This window comes from Helianthus annuus, chromosome 17 (assembly GCF_002127325.2).
Source record: "Helianthus annuus cultivar XRQ/B chromosome 17, HanXRQr2.0-SUNRISE, whole genome shotgun sequence".
Taxonomy (NCBI): domain Eukaryota; kingdom Viridiplantae; phylum Streptophyta; class Magnoliopsida; order Asterales; family Asteraceae; genus Helianthus; species Helianthus annuus.
The window spans coordinates 129,369,704-129,390,235 of NC_035449.2; the positions used below are offsets into that span (position 1 = coordinate 129,369,704).

Below are 20,532 nucleotides of genomic sequence, written 5' to 3' on the forward strand. Positions count from 1 at the left end.
TTTTGAATACTATATCAAACAATGATGATATTTAAATTATATAGTATATCATTGCATTGATGATCAAATGGTCATGGTATTATTAAACCATATAGACAATTTTAAATAAATTAATCAAATTATAATTTGCCTAGGCTACAACAGAACCCCAATAAGCAATTTATAGGATATAATCCTTTATATTATTAGACAGAGGATATAAATCACATTTGTCAATGTCATGGAAGACATTTTTATTTAGCACAAGGCTCGTCTCAAAGGACATTTAGATGGCACAAAAGGCCTTGTCACTAGGACGATTAAAACATAACCAACGATCTCTTGGATCATTGATCTTTTAAGGGTCGAACATAGTTCATCGCCTTATTGACAAGAAGTTTATAAATAAAACTATCTTTATCATTATTACACCTTTGCTTGTAAGCATACATCTCAAATGGATATTTTGGTGTATACATCATATTGATGTTTATTTGCCATGATTCGCATTGATCATATAGGCTATATATGAGTGACTTGGAAAAACTCAAGTACATTTGGAAGCTTGTGTGGTTTCTCGTACCGCACAGCCAAGAATGTTAACATGTTCTCAGATGTTAACAGAGATTTATTGTCTTAAAAAGGTTGTACCATCATAGCCATTTTAATAATTTGGCTAGGTTATACCTCTAAGAAAATTTCTTTGGCAGATCAACAAAATTTGAAATGATAATACATGATGATGTATTAAAGTACATAAATTAAATCCAAAGAAATTTCATTAAACATTAAACTACTACAAGTGCCCTAAGCGGGTCTTAAAAAGAACATACTGCCCACGCAGGGGCTACAGAAACAGAAAATGAGTCCTCGCAGGGACTACGTACTGAAAATAAAATGTCCTCGCAGGGACTTGATTAAAAGACAATACAAGATAAAGTCACTTCCTATTTCTTCTTGCCCTTAATTAGGCTCGCAAGGCCTTTGAGAAAGCTACTATGCTGCTTCTTGGTTTTGTTTGCCTCATGCTCAACCCTATCTAACCTTTCCAGGATCTCCTGAGTTTGCTGCTGCTGGGGAGGAGGAGGTTGCTGGTAAGGCGGGTATTGATAACCCTGCACCGGGTATCCAGTTGGATAAACTGGAGGGTAAGAAGAAGAAGGGTAAAGATGATGGTATTGTGCAGCTGTAAGGTACGGATCATGAGTTCCATAATCCGATGGATATCCCGTTGGGTTTTCAAAAGGGTTGTACCCAGAAGAACCTGGGTAAGTTGGGATTGGGTTGTCAAAACCCATTGGCGGTGGCGGTGGTGCATAAGAAACTGGCGGAGGATCGTTCTCTGGCACCGCGTTTGAGGGTCCACCCATTTGGGGGTCCTCGGGAATAGGAGGGTAAGAACTTGAACCCTGAGGAGAACTGAAACGAGGTCCTCCTCGCACGGATATCCGCGCATTCCTCCTTCGCCTCGGAGGCTCGGGAGGTGGCTGAGGTGGCTGTTGAGGTGGCTCCTCAACAGGAAGTGGTGGAGGTGAAACTGCTTGAAGCTGGGGTTCAACCAAAGGTGGTTGAGCAGGAGAGTTATGGTACGAAGGAGTAAAGTACCAATCATACGCGGCCATCCTCTCTTAGTATGAATCGGGCCCACGGTACGGTGATCCCTGAAATGGGGAACCGCTTGAGATGTTAATTGGGTGGCCCGGTGTTCCGGTTTGCATTTCTTGGTCTGGGTCGTCGTCCATCTCCATTTCCTGAGAAAAGTGATCCTCAGGGCCCAAAGGGTTGTAGCCCAGAAAGTCGTTGACATAATCATTCGGATTAAACTGTGCCGGGGAGTAGGTAGAATCCGAATGATGGAAGGAATGAGAGTGCAACGAATGGTAAGACTGGTGAGACTCATGGGAGTGATGGGAGTGTTGAGAATGTTGCGAATGCTGGGGCTCGTCTGGAACAGGCGGCCCGAAAGATGGATGGAATGAAGGAGATGAGCTCAACGAGATAGAATGTCTCGTTGGCTCGAAAGAGTGACCCCAATGGTCACGGGAGTCAGAACTGGAAAATGACGCAGACGGGGTGCGTCAATGTGAAGGTCCTGCTGATGGTCCCCCTCGCATGGGACCCTTTCCTTTACCCCTAACCCTTGGCGGCATTAAAGCTGATTTCACCTGTCAAAACAAGTAAAACAAAACAAAATAAAATATAAACAACATAGGAAAGTTAAGAATAAATCCTAGGTCATTTGCCTAGACTCGAGAGTCTAAGGAATGTGCTTATTGTGTCATTGAGATTAAACACAAAAGGTTAGTGTTTAATTCACTCAATGTTGGCTCTGATACCAACCTGTCACACCCCAATATTTCCACATATTACCGGTGGGGAGTATCGTGACGTAGTTGATATCATCATTGTCAATACACACAATATAATAGCACAGCGGAAGGCTTGGTGAATAAACTATTACAAACCATAATGTCTGAGTGTTCGAGTAAATGAATATACAGACTGGAATGTAATAAGATCCACAGGCGGATCATATAAAAGTACAAAGAAACAAAATAACAGACTTCAGGTATCTATGGATTTGCAAGATCCTCTTAAGACACCTAATAGCTCCAGTCTATTACGAGAGGTACCTGTCAATCAGTCTTTGGAAAATACGTCAGTATAAACTGGTAAATACAATTAACTGACTCTTTTTTAAAACATTTATGAAAATTGATTTAAGTGCACATAGCACAAACCTTTTATAACTTGGGACAATTATTTAAATATAATCTTGTATACAGATTTATATGTTTGTCATACAATTGGGGCCGGTTGGAAGTCGGTCGTGATTAACCGACTCACCACTTATAGAACCCACAAAGGAGTTATCCCCAACATGTGGGTTTATATTTTAGCATTTGCATCTGTCAGGTGTATGCCTACACCCTACGCATAGGTCGTTGCCATTTTCAAATGAAATGAGCCGAGGATATCTAGGACACGGTCGAATTAACCCCCAATGCTTATGTTATCAAACAAGACAGATTAAAACGGGTTATGTAAATTTATTAATCACAATCCGATTAAATGATTTCATACCCGACCAAGTGGTATTATTATAATACCATATCCCAAGCCCGTATAAGGGAAACTAAGTTAAAAGTATTTACCTGAGCTAAAGTGAAAGATAACTCAGCAGTATAATCCTAAAGCTTCTTGATAGTACCTTCTACTGGATGCTACTAATCTGTATGGAAGGTTTAATAACCTATTAGGATGCTAACGTGTCTTTAGCTAAGTCAAAGACTTAGACCAGCTAGCTAGGAAGAGACTTTACGATCCTAAACGCTAGATTAAGCGAAGATGGAATAGAATGTGGTTTAGACCTGACAAGCTTGGATACTTTTATAATATGGGTAAACTAAACACATTCTGGAAATTGAGGATTTAATGATAAGGTTTGACCCGTTTCGGCTATTTTATGTAAACTAGTCACATAAGCCGATCCGAACGCGTAAATGCGTAACGGGTAACCAAATGAATCATATACAGGTCTTAATCGTTATTATGCTCAAAATATGTTATTACATCAGTAAGATGTTAACATATATGCCCGAAAAGTAATTTAAACCAAGTTAAGTCCCATAAGGGCATTTTGGTAATTTTCATGCTCATAAAGAGTTTAAATATTAAACTGAGTTTCAGGTCTGATACAATTATTAAAATTGTGTATTTTTATAAGTTATAATAGTAGAGTATTGCATATATGTGAAATTTATCTTATATAACCAAACTATGCACCGTAGGGGCATTTTGATAATTTCACATAAGCTTTAAAGGTTAAAAATCAGAAATCAGAGTTTAAAACTTTGGCTTACTGTTTAGTTACATAAATTAACTTAAAATATTAGTAGGTAATAAGTTTTATATGCCAAAAATAGTTTTAACTCAAACTATGCGCTTAAAACGCTTAAAAGTCGGTTTTAAGCGATTTTCGGGTTAAAATAGGAAATATGAGTTTTTGATCAGTTTATAAAGTTTAAAATATTTTACTTGTCATATAAAAATCAGTAGCAAAAAATTTTGGCATCAAAATGTTATGTAAAACTCATTTTATGCATGAAAAGGGTAAAACCGACAATTACCGAATCAAAGCTATAACCCTATGTTATGCTCAGCCTAAAAATAAGTAAAAGTCTTCAAAATTACAAAATATTATTTTACATCAGTAGGTAAAAATTTTGGTATCAAAAATTGGGTTTAGATAGGCTTTATGTTAATTACGCCGTTTAAATAATAAAAAGCTTTCTAATTACGCTATTGAGCATAACTCCTAGTCTAGACCTCAAACTGATGTCAAATTTTCGGGACATGTCTAAATATCAGTAGTAAAGGTTTTTGTCCATTCACATTGCTAAAAATCTCAGTTGTGTGTCAAAAGGGCGTTTATGGCATTTTTAAGCATATTAATGATCAAGTGCATATAATTCAAACCACTAAGAATCATCCAATATAACTTCAAAGGGTTATACTACTGAGTAATGTGGTCCTAATGGAAGCTTGAAACATGGGAGAATTAAGCTTGAACGGGTCAGAACTGAAGGTCAAAGCAAAAGTCAAGCTTTTGCGACTTTCGGTTATAAACTGACCTTAGACTGATAATTTTCGAGTTAGGACTGATAAAACATGTTCTAATATTAATTACCAAGTCATTAGAATGTAAAAATACGTTTTAGAACTTCTGTTTTATCAATTTAAATCATTTTCAAACATTATGTCCAATTTGACTTTTGTCAAACTAGTTTGACCCGACAATTAACTAGTCAAACGAGATAATTAGGAGGTGCCCTTTTGGGGGTTAATCACCTACCTTAATATGGTTCTATAACCACTTTCGATTTGATCAGTGGTGGAACAATACGTGATTAAACTGAAAGTCAAATCTAAATTACGACAAGTTTGACTTTTCGGTAATTAAGCTAATTAAAACGACTAAGCAAGCAATTAAACACTTACTAATGGTCCTAGCTGTCTTTTCTACACTTGTAATCTTCCCCTAATTGATTGCAAGCTCCAGAAGTGAGTATTTGAGAGTTGTTGCAAATGTGAGTTCTTGAACTCATGAACTAAGTCCTTTATATACACATTTGCAAGTTCTAGGATCAATCACATATGTTAAGGAACATCCTAGGATCACTCCAGGTGTCCTAGTTGATGAAATAAACCGACATACAACCCCTAGAATCGATACAATTGAGGTTGAGGCGGATAAACTTGAATAACCTGCACCTGTCATGATTTTTCTGCGCTGGTCGTTTTTAGGCGGCCCGCGTAAGATCATAAAGGTTCTTACGCGGCCCGCGTAGACCTGTTTAACAGGTTAAAACACTTTAAAACTTGGCAGCTTTAGTCCCTGTTCGTATAAAACCCTTTTTAACCTTATTGTTGACATATAAGGCCCTTGTAGTTAGTTTGTAGAGGTTCAAGGATGTATAAACAAACTTCATTAGGCTCGGATTCGTTAATGATCACTATGAATGCAAGTTTCGTCAAGTTGACACTTATAGCCCAAAGTCTTGAAAACATGTTTAACGATCTCGAAACCATGTGAAATTTTTATCACTTATTCTTTAGAGTATATTTGAATATTTCGAAGCCTCGGTTTCGTTAAAAGGTCACTCAGAGGTCAGAATTAACATGTTGACACGTTTAACCCTTGTAGTTTTATAATCTTCCGATTATTTTCACAAACGGCTTCTTATATCCAATTGATCACTCGTTTAACGATATATTCTTCACGTATGGTCATTCAGAGGCCTAAGTTTGGCATGTTGATACTTTTAGTCCTTCTGTATACATAGTTTCACTGTTTGTCAACTTTAGTCCTTCAAACTCAATCTTTCATATATTTAGAGTTTAGGACACGTGTTAATACATAATTGGACACGTTTTTACGTGGTGTTACAAAAATGCCAAAAAATTATCTATGTGACACAAAAACAATTAATTCAATGCCAAAAAGTTTAATAAATACAATTAACGCCAAAATAATCTTAGACGCCAGAAAATGTTATAGCGCGTTGGGAAAATAAAAGAAGATTGAAAAGACAAAAAAACTCCTCACCCCCTGATCATATCCCGCGCCACGTGTAGGGCCAGGATGCGTTCTCACCGTTCTCACATTTTTGGGCGTTTTCTCCTGATCCTGACACTATATATATTAACAAATGTAATATATTTTATTATATCAAACTTGAAGATGTTATATATTTGTTTCTAGAGAAAGATATATAATATATTTTTAGTCGAGATCGTACCACTTTGTCATATTTTTACTATTATATATAAATACGAATTGTATTAACTGTACTTATATATTTTAGTTATTCAAATCTTTTATCATTTAAACAAGAAAATCCCCAAATCATGAGAACCTCATCATCTTATCATATTCGTTTTTTCGCTTGTTTGGTACATTGTTTATTGATATTTTATTAGGGTGATTTCGATTATTATTTTAGATTCCACCTATTCCAGTTTGTGCGGTAATTCTCGTGGAACATTTCTTCGCAACCAGTGAGTATATTCGAATCTTTTTCCCCATTTCTGTCATTAAATCTTTTGGGGTGTATTTCGCGTTAACTTTAAATTTATTTATTTCTATTTTTAACATGCTATTCGATGTAGGTGTCCCATGTTGCTATGTATCATTGTTTCACAATATGTGTATCTATGTGTTACTCGCTTTATGTCATAGGTTTCGCGTGGATCCACCTGACTGACCGGTTTCCCACGGCCACGGGTCGAACTCGGTATCGCCATCATTGTTTCGTAGATTCGTCTTTCGGGGCTTGAATCTCTATGTGTCTATGGTTTCTAGTATTGTTATGTTTGTGTTGCTTATGAGATATGTGTTGAATTCTTGTTATATTGAAATACCTACTTTCATATTTGATAACGCATGTTATAAAATAAGGATTTTTTGAAAATAATAAAACAAAATTGTTTTTAAATAAAAACCGAATCTATTCACCAACATGTTTGTTGACCCAAAACTCTTTTAGGCGTGATACAGATACATAAGGATGGGCGGATTTTGAGTTGAATAAATGTAGGATTGCCTTAGGTGCTGTTTGTTTTTTCAGAGGTAAAACGTCTGCAGTCTGCGGACCACATCTGCAGACATCTGTAGCAGAAGAGGTGGACCAAACCTCTGCAGTCTGCAAGAAGAAGACTGTTTGTTTTTAACTTCTGCAAGCTGCTGAATTAAATTAAAATATAAATAAACTGATTTATTAAACTTAAAAGAGTTTTCCAACATTCATAAAAACACAATAATAGTTATACAAGTGCTAAATCATTGTTCTGAATATAAGAATGAATCCATCTTCCTGATTCCAACACCCCGATATGTCCGCACGCAGATAAACCGGCGACTAACGTAACTTCATCCGGGTTCATCTTCTAGCATTTCCCTAAACAGAGTTAACGCGTCCGTAGGCTTTCCGTACTTCGCATACAACCGATCATCACATTCCAACACACCGAATCTCTCTCAGTCATTGCATCAAACAACAACAAACAAGGATTAGTCTGAATATTAACAGACCCATTAAATCCTCTGTGTCATCAGATACACACCAAAAATCTTGATGGCTTTTGTTAGAATTAACCTAGGAAAGTCAAATGTGGTTCTTATGTCCATGTACATGTAATTTCAAATGCCAATTTAGCATCAATATGCTTTTGCCCTCGTTGTGGTTCACAATTTTCTTAAGGATTAAAAAATACCTTATTTACTACTCTCTTAATCGGATTAAAAATACCCACTTGAAAACCCTCTATGTACCAAACTGAAAGAAACATCAAAGAAAAGATCGGAGCAAACATTACCTTCAACAACCACAAAAGCAACAAACGAACTCTTCAACAAGGGGTGCAATGTTGTAATGAACAAACAGCAGCAGCCGCAACTTGAAGCCGGAACTGCCGGTGATGGACGACGGCGGGAGAGGTGGAACGACTATTGGAGGGGTGGAGGGCAGCGTGGGGGCGGATGGAGACGGTGGTGCTCGACGTGGCGGCGGCTGGAGGTGGAGGAGCAGGGGAGGTCGGCTGAGGAATGGAGAAGGGAACTAGGGTTTTGAGAGTTTTGTGTTTGGAAGAGGTTGAAGAGGTATGTGAAGAGGTAAGACAAGATCTGCCCTAGGAAGAGCTGCTGGAGAGGTTTTTTAATGAATTGTCTTCTAAAAAACAAACAAGCTGCAGACCCCTATGTCTGCGCGTGGTCTACTTGGTGAAGACAAAAGAGGTCCTGAAGCTCTTTTAACAAAAAAACAAACAGCAGCTTAGTAATAAACCGGCTATAATATGCTGCTTTTATTTATTTGATTTTGTAACTTGGTATTAATATTTGAATTCTATGTTATGTGTGAAAAAATTAATTTTGGCGACTTTAAATATCTAAACCTATAATAGTCTCATAAGCTATGGGCATTCATCATGCCCCATACCATTTCGTTGCGGGTCGAGGATGTGACAGATTGGTATCAGAGCCAATGACTATAGGGAACTAAGATAGGTTATTAGACCCTTACACTTAGTCTATAGTTGATTAGGTACCTTATGTGCTTAAATGTTTTAATTGCCTTAGCTTACAAATATTAATATCACACACAAATGCATGTGAGCACTTTAATTGTTATATGCTTTACATGACAATATATACTTTATTATTAAACTATAGTGTATTTTTTCTTTTTCTTTGTTACATATGCAAGCACCTTATATTATATATGAATATTAAATATTCTAATGTTATGTCCTATTTATGTCTATATATCTAAAGTCTTGGATCAATTTATTTTCTTTAATACATTTCAATCATTCATGAGTTTGATTTCATTTCGTTTTTGAGTTTCAAATTTCAATTGAGATTGCACTCTCGTCAAAGTGAGTTCTTGTGACGAACATGTAGTAGCTAGAAGGGTTACATACCGCTAGTCGGGACGTCCTGTCTAGGCTAGCATTCGTATAAATCAATTTAGTGGATCAGTTTGCCTACCTGGGGACTATCAATGAGAGTACCGATACCTATTAGGCCAAAGCATGCCACACCAAACGTCACGTGAACTAATAACACTTTGATATGTGAAGGGTCGGGTTAGATTGACCAAAAACACTATTTTCCCCATTTTTTTATAAATCGTAATAAGTTAATCATTTTACCAAAAACAATATTATATTATTATTACAATGATAATCTAAAATGACTTGGGGGGAAGCGTGCACCAAAATAGAGTTTGGGGAACTTCCAACAGGTTAATTGCATAAATAACTAGAAAATATACCTTTTTTGTTGTAATCTTAAAGAAGGTTTTATGGGCTCTGTTATGCTTAATTTGTATATTAAAAAAATCAGTATCACTAGTTACATAATGCATAAGCTTACAGATAAGATTATATGTTGCATTTTAAAAAATGCTTAGTTAAGTTTATATATTTGTTTTAAATCAAGAATATCATGTGACAGAAAAGAAAAAAGAACATCAGCTGCCACGAATGCCTTTGAGGTGATCGATTTTTATGTTTAAGAGGGACTCAACCTTGGCAATCTTTTTAAGATGGAACAAGTTAATACTTTTGTTCTTTCGTATCAACAACCTTTCAGTTATTCTTATGGTGGATTATATTCTTTACTATGTGAATGATTTTGTATATGTTTAGTCTTGCACTATGTATGCCAGTCGAAATGGGTCGGGTTGGGTTAACCCACTACTACTATATACAACATGTATGTGAATAAAAGTTGTTTGTCAACTATAAATTACAAAAAAAAAAAGTTGGTTAACTTTTGTGGTTAGTATTTACTTACTCGAGGGTAGGAAGTACTATAAGCACAAAAAATTTGGTTATTGTGATTAGCTCTAAATTAAAGTTGTTTTTGGTCTCAAAAATTATGAAATATTACTTTTACGTTGGGTTTGAAATACCATGTTTGGTTGATCGTCTTTGTTATTGCACATTGCCGGCGTACATTTATATTTTCATGTCTCTTTTTTCACTTATAATATTCTTATGGCTTTCACCTTAAAATTAATTATTCTTTTCTTTTTTAAACTGAAAGACTGGAAAATTGCTGCATTTTGTCACAAAAAGACAGTTACATCACTTGCAAAATCAAGTGATTCTTCACATATTTCTCATCGGATCTCTAGATAAGTTAGCAAAGGTAATTTCCATGTACTATGTTCCCATCTTTCATAAAAATATATTTTGATTTTAGGTAGTGTCGTTAATTATTATTGTCACATTTTCTTTCAAATAAATCGCTCTAGGCAGATAATTGACGTTGATCAAGACATATATTAATGAGTGCCCAATCAATGCTATTGTGATGTCTTCACTTAACCATGTAAGTTTATAAGATACTCCAAATAATCTATGTTTTTCAAGATATATGTTGTAGTCTGCTCGTTATATTTGAATTGGTGTATCTAATCATGATAACTTGTCCTTGAGAGTTCATTTGTTTTTCTTATATGCTCATGATTTGATCTGCTATATCTTGTAGTGTGTTGTGTATATTACGAATTGGTGCAACTAATCATGTGTATGTTCATGATTTGCACTTATATTATATTTTGAGCTATGAAAATGTTAATAAGTTTTTCTTCCTATCTTAGGAACTTTTACTTTTTTTAAAACTTTTGGTCTTGATAAATTATCAGGCTAAACGAACAAGAACAATGTGTATAATATATAGAGTAAATTACAAGTTTTGTCATTTATGTTTACATCAAATTGCAGACGTTGTCCTTTTGGCTAAAAGTTTACAGATGGTGTCCTTAAACCTTTCAAAATCTTGCACGTTTTGTCTTTTAGGCCAAACCTGATTAGAAATCTCAGTTAAAAACTTTCATATGCAATGCACATGAGGGTAAAATGGTAATTTCCCTCTTAACCCTTTCAAATTCAACACTCACTCCATCATCTTCCCTAAAATTTTAGGGTGGAATTTGAGTTTGAAGGGTTGAGAGGGAAATTACCATTCTACCCTTATGTGCATTTCACATGACAGTTTTTAACTGAGATTTCTAATCAGGTTTGGCTTAAAGGACAAAACGTGCAAGATTTTGAAAGGTTAAGGACATCGCCTGTAAAGTTTTGGCCAAAAGGACAGCGCCTGCAATTTGATGTAAACATAAAGGACAAACTTGTAATTTACTCTAATATATATTTCAGAAGCAAGTTGTGCAAGTTGTAGATACATATTAGGCTACATCGATTAATCCTACCTATTATGTCAATTTTGACTAAGGTAACTTCATTGTGGCATTGACCATCAATATCAGTTTCAGCATCATCGTTATAGGTTTTAATTATTAGATTATTTATTATTTAGTGTTAATGGCTCGATGAGTCATTAATCTTTAGGGAACAATTATTGAAGAGAAAAATGGAACTTTTCAGAGTTAGCGAACTCTATGCCCATCTCAGTTGGGGCGTCATGCGGGTAAGAGGTCTAGGGTACTTGTCCTAAGCGGGTACACCGTCGCCACCCCCTATGGTACTTTGGGCGGGTTGGGTTTGAGGGTAGTAGAACCCACTAAAAGTTTATGAAAACTATGTGAATGGTTGGTCAATAGAGTAAATGGGTGGGATGCTTGGTTCTAGGGTACAAGAAAGGAGTGCTACCAATGATTATACACACCTCATACATGTTCATACGTTTAAGTTCGTGAAACAATTGATACACTATTCGTAATTCTTGAAAACTATGTGTTATACTTGCAAATTTGGGTTATACGTGAAACATACGTCTTTTGGATACATACGATACTTATTTACGACATACATATACTAAATCATAATTGTTTTATGTTATTCATACTTAACATCCCTTAAACTATGGTTATATTTCATGGGTAGGGATCCTGTACATTAATCCAGAAGTATGAGAAGTGTATTATAATACTATATATAACACTATATAACACCATATAAACACCGCATAACATTGTGTAACACCCATATAACACTATATAACAATATATAACACTATACATCTATCATAGACATGCTATCAGACAAAATATAGTGTTATATTTGTTATATAGTGTTACATAGTGTTACATGGTGTTATATGGTGTTACATAGTGTTACCCGGTGTTTATATGGTGTTATATAGTGTTATATATAGTGTTATAATACACTTCTCACACTTCTCACACTTCTTGATTAATGTACAGGATCCTCTATCTATATTTCATAATATACCCGTAAAAATACATTAAACTTGCAATTATAAACATCAGAGACTTAAATTGTCAACAATTGAAACTTGTTTCCCAGCCCACTCTCGCTCGAAGGCCGCGACCCGACCACCAATATGGCTCGTGCCCCGCGACGTAGTTCGATCCGCAGACAACCCCTAGCCAGCTACGGGATTGGCCAATTTTGGTTGTTTTATTTATGTTTCTTGCATTTAATGGCCACCAAACTCAAACCTAATTCTTCCCTATAAAACCCAAGCCTTCTCCACACATTTTCCACTTTACAAACTCACTAATATCACTCTCTAAACACTTCAAATCTGTTGCAAAACTCAGAAACAAGTCAGATTCATACAAGTTGCTAAAATAAGCATAACTTCACTTCTACTTCATCTTTTTCATTGATTCTTTCATCTAAGCACCTGGAACAACCTTAGGTATGTTTCCACAGGTTTTCCATGGAAAACCAAGGCTGGAACATCAACCAAATAAGGTTAAAATTGCAAGAAAACTTTCTGTTTTGTATAAACATTTGTTAAACTTACTTGAACTTGAGATTTCTCAACACATTCCTATGTCCTTATGCCACTAATCAAGACCATGATTATGTGAGCTTAAAAAAAAGGTTGTGACATGTAAATCTAGAGGTTTTATCCTTAAAAACTTTCTGTTTTAATAGGGTTTTAACCCACAAGTGATGAACAAGTCTTAAACTTGAAGTTGTGTGATTATATGGTTAGCTTGTGCTATCCTACTTGTGAATCCACACATCACTTGATGTTTTCCTTATTAGATAGAGTTTTTTTCATTCCTTAATGTACTTTCATGACCATCCTTGTTGTCTATGACAACATGTGTATTGGTGAATACAAAAGAGGTTCCTAAATGGAAGATTTATCTTCCTACCTCATGCATGACTTATATGATGTTCTTGTATTATCATTGGACTAGAAACTTATAATATATACTATATAACATAGAATATCCAAGTAACCAAACCTCTTTGATGATGACCTAGTTGTCATTTGTCAAAATGTTAAGTTACATCATCTAAGACCTTAGTACTTGTTATGATTCTAATGGGTATTTTAACCCATGAAAACATTCAAACCCTTTTGGGTTTCATAGTGTCAAAAAAACGAGTATTCGGTGCTAGATGGCTACTTTCTCATATAATATTTTCCATGTACTTTTCATTCCGAATTCCGACTCTAAACATACCTTGGACTCCAATCCGTATACATTCAACCTCCTAAACTCATTCACCCGTCAACACTTGGATAATCGGAAGAATTAGCAATTTTGTGAGTATACTTGAACCCCCTTTTCGTTTACCACCTTTTGGGGTGTAACATGTTAAACTATAAACTTACACTTAAACTCTATTCTTAAATCATAAACATTCCTTATACATGAATGCATACTTGTTACTTGATACTTTAAACTTGGGGTTATACGTTTTGTGTTAGACTTATCATTAACTTTGTACGAGCCTATCCTTGACATATATAGCGCTATAGGATTAACGCACCGCCTGTAAACTTTGGGTTATGTTAAGAGCTTATTGGGTTTCATCATTTGTTTGATTAGTTAAACACATGCCGAATTTATTGTTTATCTTGTTTCAATAGCTTGCCATGTAGAATTGTTTAAAACTTATCTTTTTATGCTATGTATGAAATCCTGTATACTCGCCAATACATATTTGTATTGAACTATATTTTTTAACATGTTACAAGTTATTTTAAATCATAATAATAAGTAAACATTACATGTCTATATATATATTAAAAATATCTTCAAAACTCGTAAACTTCGTAGAATTACCAACCGTGGCTCCAGTCTCAGCATCATCTAAAGCAAGTTTACCAGAATCTAGGCATTTCAATATGTCACACCCAACCAATGGCGAAATCATCGGAGTGGGAAGAAGAAAGATTACTCATCACACATAACGCTAATTGTGACAATAGAATTTAAAATAAATTGATTTCATTCATAACGAAATATTACAATACATGGAACTTGAAATACATGTTCAATACAAGAACAACGATACAACGAACAAGTACAAATTTGATACGACATATTAAATCCTAAAACGTCTATGTGTGTATCTAGGCATCACCACTACTTCAGTTTCATAGTATCGTCATCATGTTTCTTATATATGATCATTCTTATAAATATAGTCTGTTGATGATAGCATATTCGATGCAAAGGTAGTGGCTCTGGTTGATGAGTCAGATGTTAAAAGTGTTATAAGTTTAAATTTTCCTTCATTTTTTTATCTATTATATATTAACATATATAGATATATTTTATTGTATAATAAGTATAACAAGGTTTTTTAAATTTTTTTTGTAGCCTGAAGATCATTCTGTGAAAATAGCTGCTGATGTTAATGATCCTCAACTTCACTCTAAAGATTTTTCTGTTGATGACACTCCTGCCTGTCCAAGTGTTGTATCTAATTTAAGCGTTTATTAGTTTTACACTGCCCATTATATTACTGTCTCGATATGTTGATATTCTTCTGTATGATAGAGTCTTAAACTTCAAATCTGAGTTAAGAAGATAATTTGTGTTGATAAAGAAAGTTACAAAATTTCAAAAATTCAGAGTTGTTATAGACTAAATTAATTTACTTAGGTTGAAAAGATACGAAATCTTCGTGGCAAGACCATTGTAGAGGATAAACAAGTTGTTGATAGACCGTGTAAGTTCAAAAAGTTCATTTAGTATCATCCACTTCAGAGCCAGTTTTACACTTCACCACACAAGCTGAACACAGGCTTGTAAGTTTTTGCAGTTCTTACTTTGTTTCGTTATTTCAACAATTTCAGTTATATATCAATATTTTATAAAATTCATTATTCAATTTTCTGTATTTTAGCATCTGCCATCAGATGTGTCATCTGCATTAGATTTGGATACTGATAATCTTAAGCCTGTTAAGATCCAAAATCTAAAAGGTGAAGTCCATGAACTTTTTACAAGATCTCAAAAAACCAATACTGGATTCAGCTACGTTATTGTTGGATGGCCTGGTTATCTGAAGAACCAAAATATTGTTTTTGGCGATGAACTTTCGTTTGAATTTCACAAGTTTGCTCAGTTGCTGAAGCTAACAAAATTGTGCATTTCATGACAACGATTAAGCACTCTTCATGAGTGTTGTGTTGATTGGAGGTTTATAAACAATGTTTGATGTGATCGTTATTTGTGGTTGTACATTTGGTTCCTCGGTGTTACTAATTTAGCTTCGTAGACATGTTTTATATGTAGTTATGTCTATAAACAGTTTACATTGTCAATGGGTGGGTACTCTCTTTTTGGATAGAAGAATGGAAATAGTCGTATGTAACTGATATATCAACCGATGATCTATGTTTATAGTTGTCTATTATCTATAATAGATAACAAGTTTTGGTACAATATCTATATACAAATTTATACTTTCTATTAAAATGTGTTTTGCATGGTTTTCTAAAAACCACCCGTGTTTGCACACGGGTTTTACTACTGGTACTATATAATAAAAGAAACATATGGAGAACACGTGTCATTCATTAAATCTATCTATTTTTTTAATTTTCCGTCTCTCTCCTAGTTAATTATCTGTTACTTAATTATAAATATTTATTTTTTATAATTAAAGATATTCATTATATTAATTATTATCCCCTCTGATAAAATTAAGTTAAAATATATGTGCGATATTGTCAAATTATCCAATATAATATTTTAGTCATGATATTATAGTATATTAAAACTAACGATACTACTATTAATATTAATATTCTTTATTTAATACTAATGAATAACATAATATTTATTTGATAGCATTAAAATCATCATAATCTATATAACTATTATGTATCTTCTATATCTATACTAGGTTAGAACCTCGTATATTACACGGGTTGAATAAATGTATTTTCATATACCAAATAATATAAATATATATATATATATATATCCTTAAAAATCTTTTTTTTATTACACGGGTTGAATAAATACAATTTTATTTATCAAATAATAAAACAATATTTATTTAAAAATCTCGTTAATTATATGGATTGAATAAATGTAATTTTATATATTAAATAATAAAAAATGTTGTATTTTTTAGAAACTCTGTGTATTGTACGGGTTAAGTAAATTTAATTTTATATATTAAATAATGAAAAAAAGATACATTTTTAAGAATCTCATGTGTTATACGGGTTGAGCACATATAATTTTATATATCGAACAATAAAAAGTTATATCTTTATAAACTCTATGTATTATATGGATTGAATAAATCTAATTTTATATACTACATAATAAAAAAAATTATATTTTTAAAAACTCCGTGTATTACACGAGTTGCATAAATATAATTTTGTATGATAAAAAATAAAAATGTTATATAAAAAACATCGTTTATTACACAGTTGAATTAATTTAATAAAAAATTATATCTGGTGACTACTTTTCTTGGTGTACGTAATCTTTTTTCACATGATTTGCCTCCAAAATAACATTTTTAATTTTACTAAATTATTTTATAATATTACCCACTCCTTTAGAGAAATTATTATTATTACTAAATCTGATAAATATTTTAAAATGGATTATCTCCTATACGAATTGTTTAAATTTATATTAAGTTTAATTTTATAATTATCTTTTAATTGATCGCTTCAATGAATGACATGTGTCCCTTTATTGGTTTCTTTTATTATATAGTATAGATAGATATAGATTAATAAAAGAAATTTATGATGGACACGTGTGTCATTCATTAAAGCTATATTTTTTTTTCTTCTTACGTCTCTCTCCTATAACTTGTTATGGATTAATATTACTTTTAATGATTATTGCTATATCATTATTATTTTTTACGCTTATCTCAATATAATGGGTTATTTAGTAATATTAATTTCAATCATTATTGCTATATCATTGTTATATTTTCTTTTTAGCTTATCTCTTATATATTTTATATTTCTTTTTTAACTATTTCTTTTGTCTTCAGGCTTATTTAATAACTCAATCAGTACGGTTGTCTTTTAAAGATGTAACTTTTTTTTATTACTGAGGATATAAAATTATATTTATTCAGCCTGTGTAATACACATGGTTCTAATCTAATTATTTAGTAAAGTAATTCGTAATAGTAATTAGTACTACCACTTAGCAGGCCTCTATTATACAATGTGAAAATACTTACAGTTCGGTCCACGTCTAGCCTGTGAAATAATTCAACAAATTTTGCTGCGAAAATTATTAAGCTTATCATATATGTTATAATTTAAGTCTTAATCCCTATAATATATATGCCCTAGTGGTTAATCTTGTGTAAAATACTTTGCAAAATGGATGTATTGGTATTTCTACATAAAGTGTTATAAATGATTGAAAACTTTTATTTTCATGTATGAACTATACTATATGTACTTTAATAAGAAACTCAAATGTCATACCTAAATCCACTTATTTAAACCGCCACATAATAATTGTTATATATAACGTCCCACTTGTTTTTGTTTGCACTATCTTATTATAATTCTTTAAATGTTACCTATCTAACTATGTAGTTCAAAGTTCATATTTTGTTACTATTTTAGATTTTAATATATAGTCTTAAACATTAAATTGCTACCATTGTTATTATAAACTTTAAATAAATTTGGTTTGGGTATTCCACTATATACATTGAGAAAATAAAATGTGACTAAAACAAAAACTTACTAATTGCTCCCAAGTATCAAACGACTATGTGCCTTTAAATCTAGTATGGACGCTTAAAGAAATGGTGATGTTTGCATTTCAAACTTACACAAATAACGAGAGAGGGAATGATATAGATAGGTAGAAACTAACTAGTCCCCTTAGGGAAATTTGATAAAATTGGAACGATACGGAGAAGATTAGCATGGTCTCAATGCAAGGATGACATGCACAAATCGAAAAATGGTCAAAATTTTTGCCCTAACAAGTTGGTCTACGGGTTAGTCACTTGATTTTCTCTCCTTGAGGTCCCAAGTTCAACTCTCACTAGCATCACTTTTAAGGACATTGGTGGTGTCAATGAAGTTTAGAACTAGGCTTCTCTTGAGGTCGCCAGTTCGAAACCGAGCCGAACCGGGTTTTACCGCAGTTGGCCTTCGGACGGGCGGGTTTTCCCCGGAACTTGTGGCTTAGTGGCTCGGGTATGCATCCAACTCTAACTATTATGGATGAGGGGATGCATTTGCTCGATTGAGAGCATCCCAGGATTCTTATCCGGTGATTTAGTTGGTCGTTCAAGAAAAAGGTTCTAAAAAGTTTAAATTACGTTTTGTATCAGCTTTTAAAAATTTTTGCGTAATTTATTAAACATTGGCACGAAACATAAAATTTTGACTTAGCACGTCATCCGTGATTAAATAAGTGACCCAATATGACCAAAATACACATAATGCAAATTTCAAGCAATTGTAGTTAGCAAGTCTTACTAGTTATAGTTTAGGCACTAGATTGTTAGGGAATTAACCTTTGAACTAGTTAACCACTTATAAAAACCAATTGATGACACAAAATTACTAGAAATGCAAGCACGTATATAGTATATATAGTATATGAATGATTATGTAAGCTACTATTCGGTTTCTTGTGGGAAAATGTCGATTTCAATCAAACTATCTTCTTCATCTTGACAAAATTCAGTGCTTCTCTTCTCATAATGATCAAGTGAAATCTCTATAAGCTCGTCTCTTTCATCATCTTCTGTTTCCCATTTGAAAAATACACTCTCGGGTGCTTTCCACTTTTCGTTTACTGGAAAATCATCATCTGACGAGCTGTCTGTTTCGCTCTCTGGGTAATATAACGACAAGGATGGATATCTCTCACATCCCATGACATAGTTTTCACTAGAATCCATGTTATATTTATTACTATCATCATCCTCTTCTTCTCCTTCATATGCTTCATATATGATCTCTAATGGTGCTTTCATGTTCCATTCAAGAAATTTCATCGTTGCATCCACTTTAATCGAGTCCATTTCCATTCTTGTCTCTCCTTTCTCAACCACTTGTGATGATTTCATTGGATTTGTGTCTAGTAACTCCCCTTTGTCGCAATCATATTGGGGATTTGATTGATGTACTAAATCATGCTCAAACTCGACGTATACTTGATTGGATTCTAGATATAACCTAGAATCAGGCTTGGACTCCGTGCTAGTTTGATTAGATCCAAAGCCTAGTCCCACTTTAGCCTCGAACGTTATATTGATTTGATTATTTCGAAAGTCAACAACTTTTTGTTCTAAAAAAGGTGACTCTAGAACATAACTTGAATCTAAAGCCGAGTTGTTACCATCGTTTGACGACTGCTCAAAATGCTCATCTTTATTTAAACCAAGAATTCGTATTTCTTGAGAAGTTAAATCTTTCCCCGACCTCTCGTTGGCACCAAACTTGAGAAGGAAAAGAAGTATGATTGCGGTCGAATTGAGAACCGGGGAAAGAACTACTTTTAGGAAAAAAGATGGAGCATAAAGAAGAATCAAAGTGTATATGGTAACAAAGGTGGAGAAGAGTGGGTGTGAGCAAAAACATGAGAATGTGGAAAATAAATCATGGATGGAATTGATGAAGGAAATGAAAGGAATGGAATTGGATTCCATTGGTTGTGAGGAATTCAAGACATGAATCGGAAGTAATCCATTAATAAGTGATGGTGATGGTGTCTTATAAGGGAATATATACATGTGTAGTGAAATAAAGAGAACCTTTTGGAAGTGCGTAAAAGCAAGGCATGGAATATTAAAGTTATGGTCTTATAGGTTTAAAATATTTGTTGAACTTTTATTTATACATGTTCTTTTTTTTCCACATCATACACTAAAATGAAATTCACCTTTAAAAAAACCACACTAAAATGAAATTTGTAATGGTGTTGTTGGTTGCCTCGGTTTGAGGCAGCGTGTGTTTTAATGAAATTTACCTTTTAAAAAAACACACTAAAATGAAAAAAATAAATTATATCGTCCAATCTTTGGTTTCGATGACATTTTGGTTGAACCATCAACTACAATTTATAGAAAAATGAAAAATAAACAAAATCATTTGGGTTGGTTAGGCCGAACCGGGCAAACATGACAAAACGGTTCGGTTTGGTGACTCAAACCAAGTTTTTTGCTATTTTTTAATTGTTAGATGTATTTTCAAAATTGATGAAAAATGGGTTTATGGATATTTTACATACTTATGTCAAAAATTAGTAGGAAAGTAATGGTAAAAAAGTCGTTTAC

General features: G+C 33.5%; 1 protein-coding gene and 1 non-coding gene across 2 annotated transcripts; one reads left to right on the top strand and one right to left on the bottom strand.

Annotated features, from left to right (window-relative positions):
* Window positions 1-926: 926 nt before the first annotated feature.
* LOC110869982 (leucine-rich repeat extensin-like protein 3) lies at window positions 927-1,601 on the bottom strand. The gene has a single exon (XM_022119177.1). The coding sequence runs from the start codon at window positions 1,599-1,601 to the stop codon at window positions 927-929; it is 675 nt and encodes a 224-aa protein (XP_021974869.1).
* A 16,514-nt stretch (window positions 1,602-18,115) lies between these two features.
* On the top strand, window positions 18,116-18,218 carry LOC118489568. Its single transcript, XR_004887590.1, has one exon. It is a non-coding gene; the product is annotated as a U6 spliceosomal RNA (small nuclear RNA).
* Window positions 18,219-20,532: the final 2,314 nt, after the last annotated feature.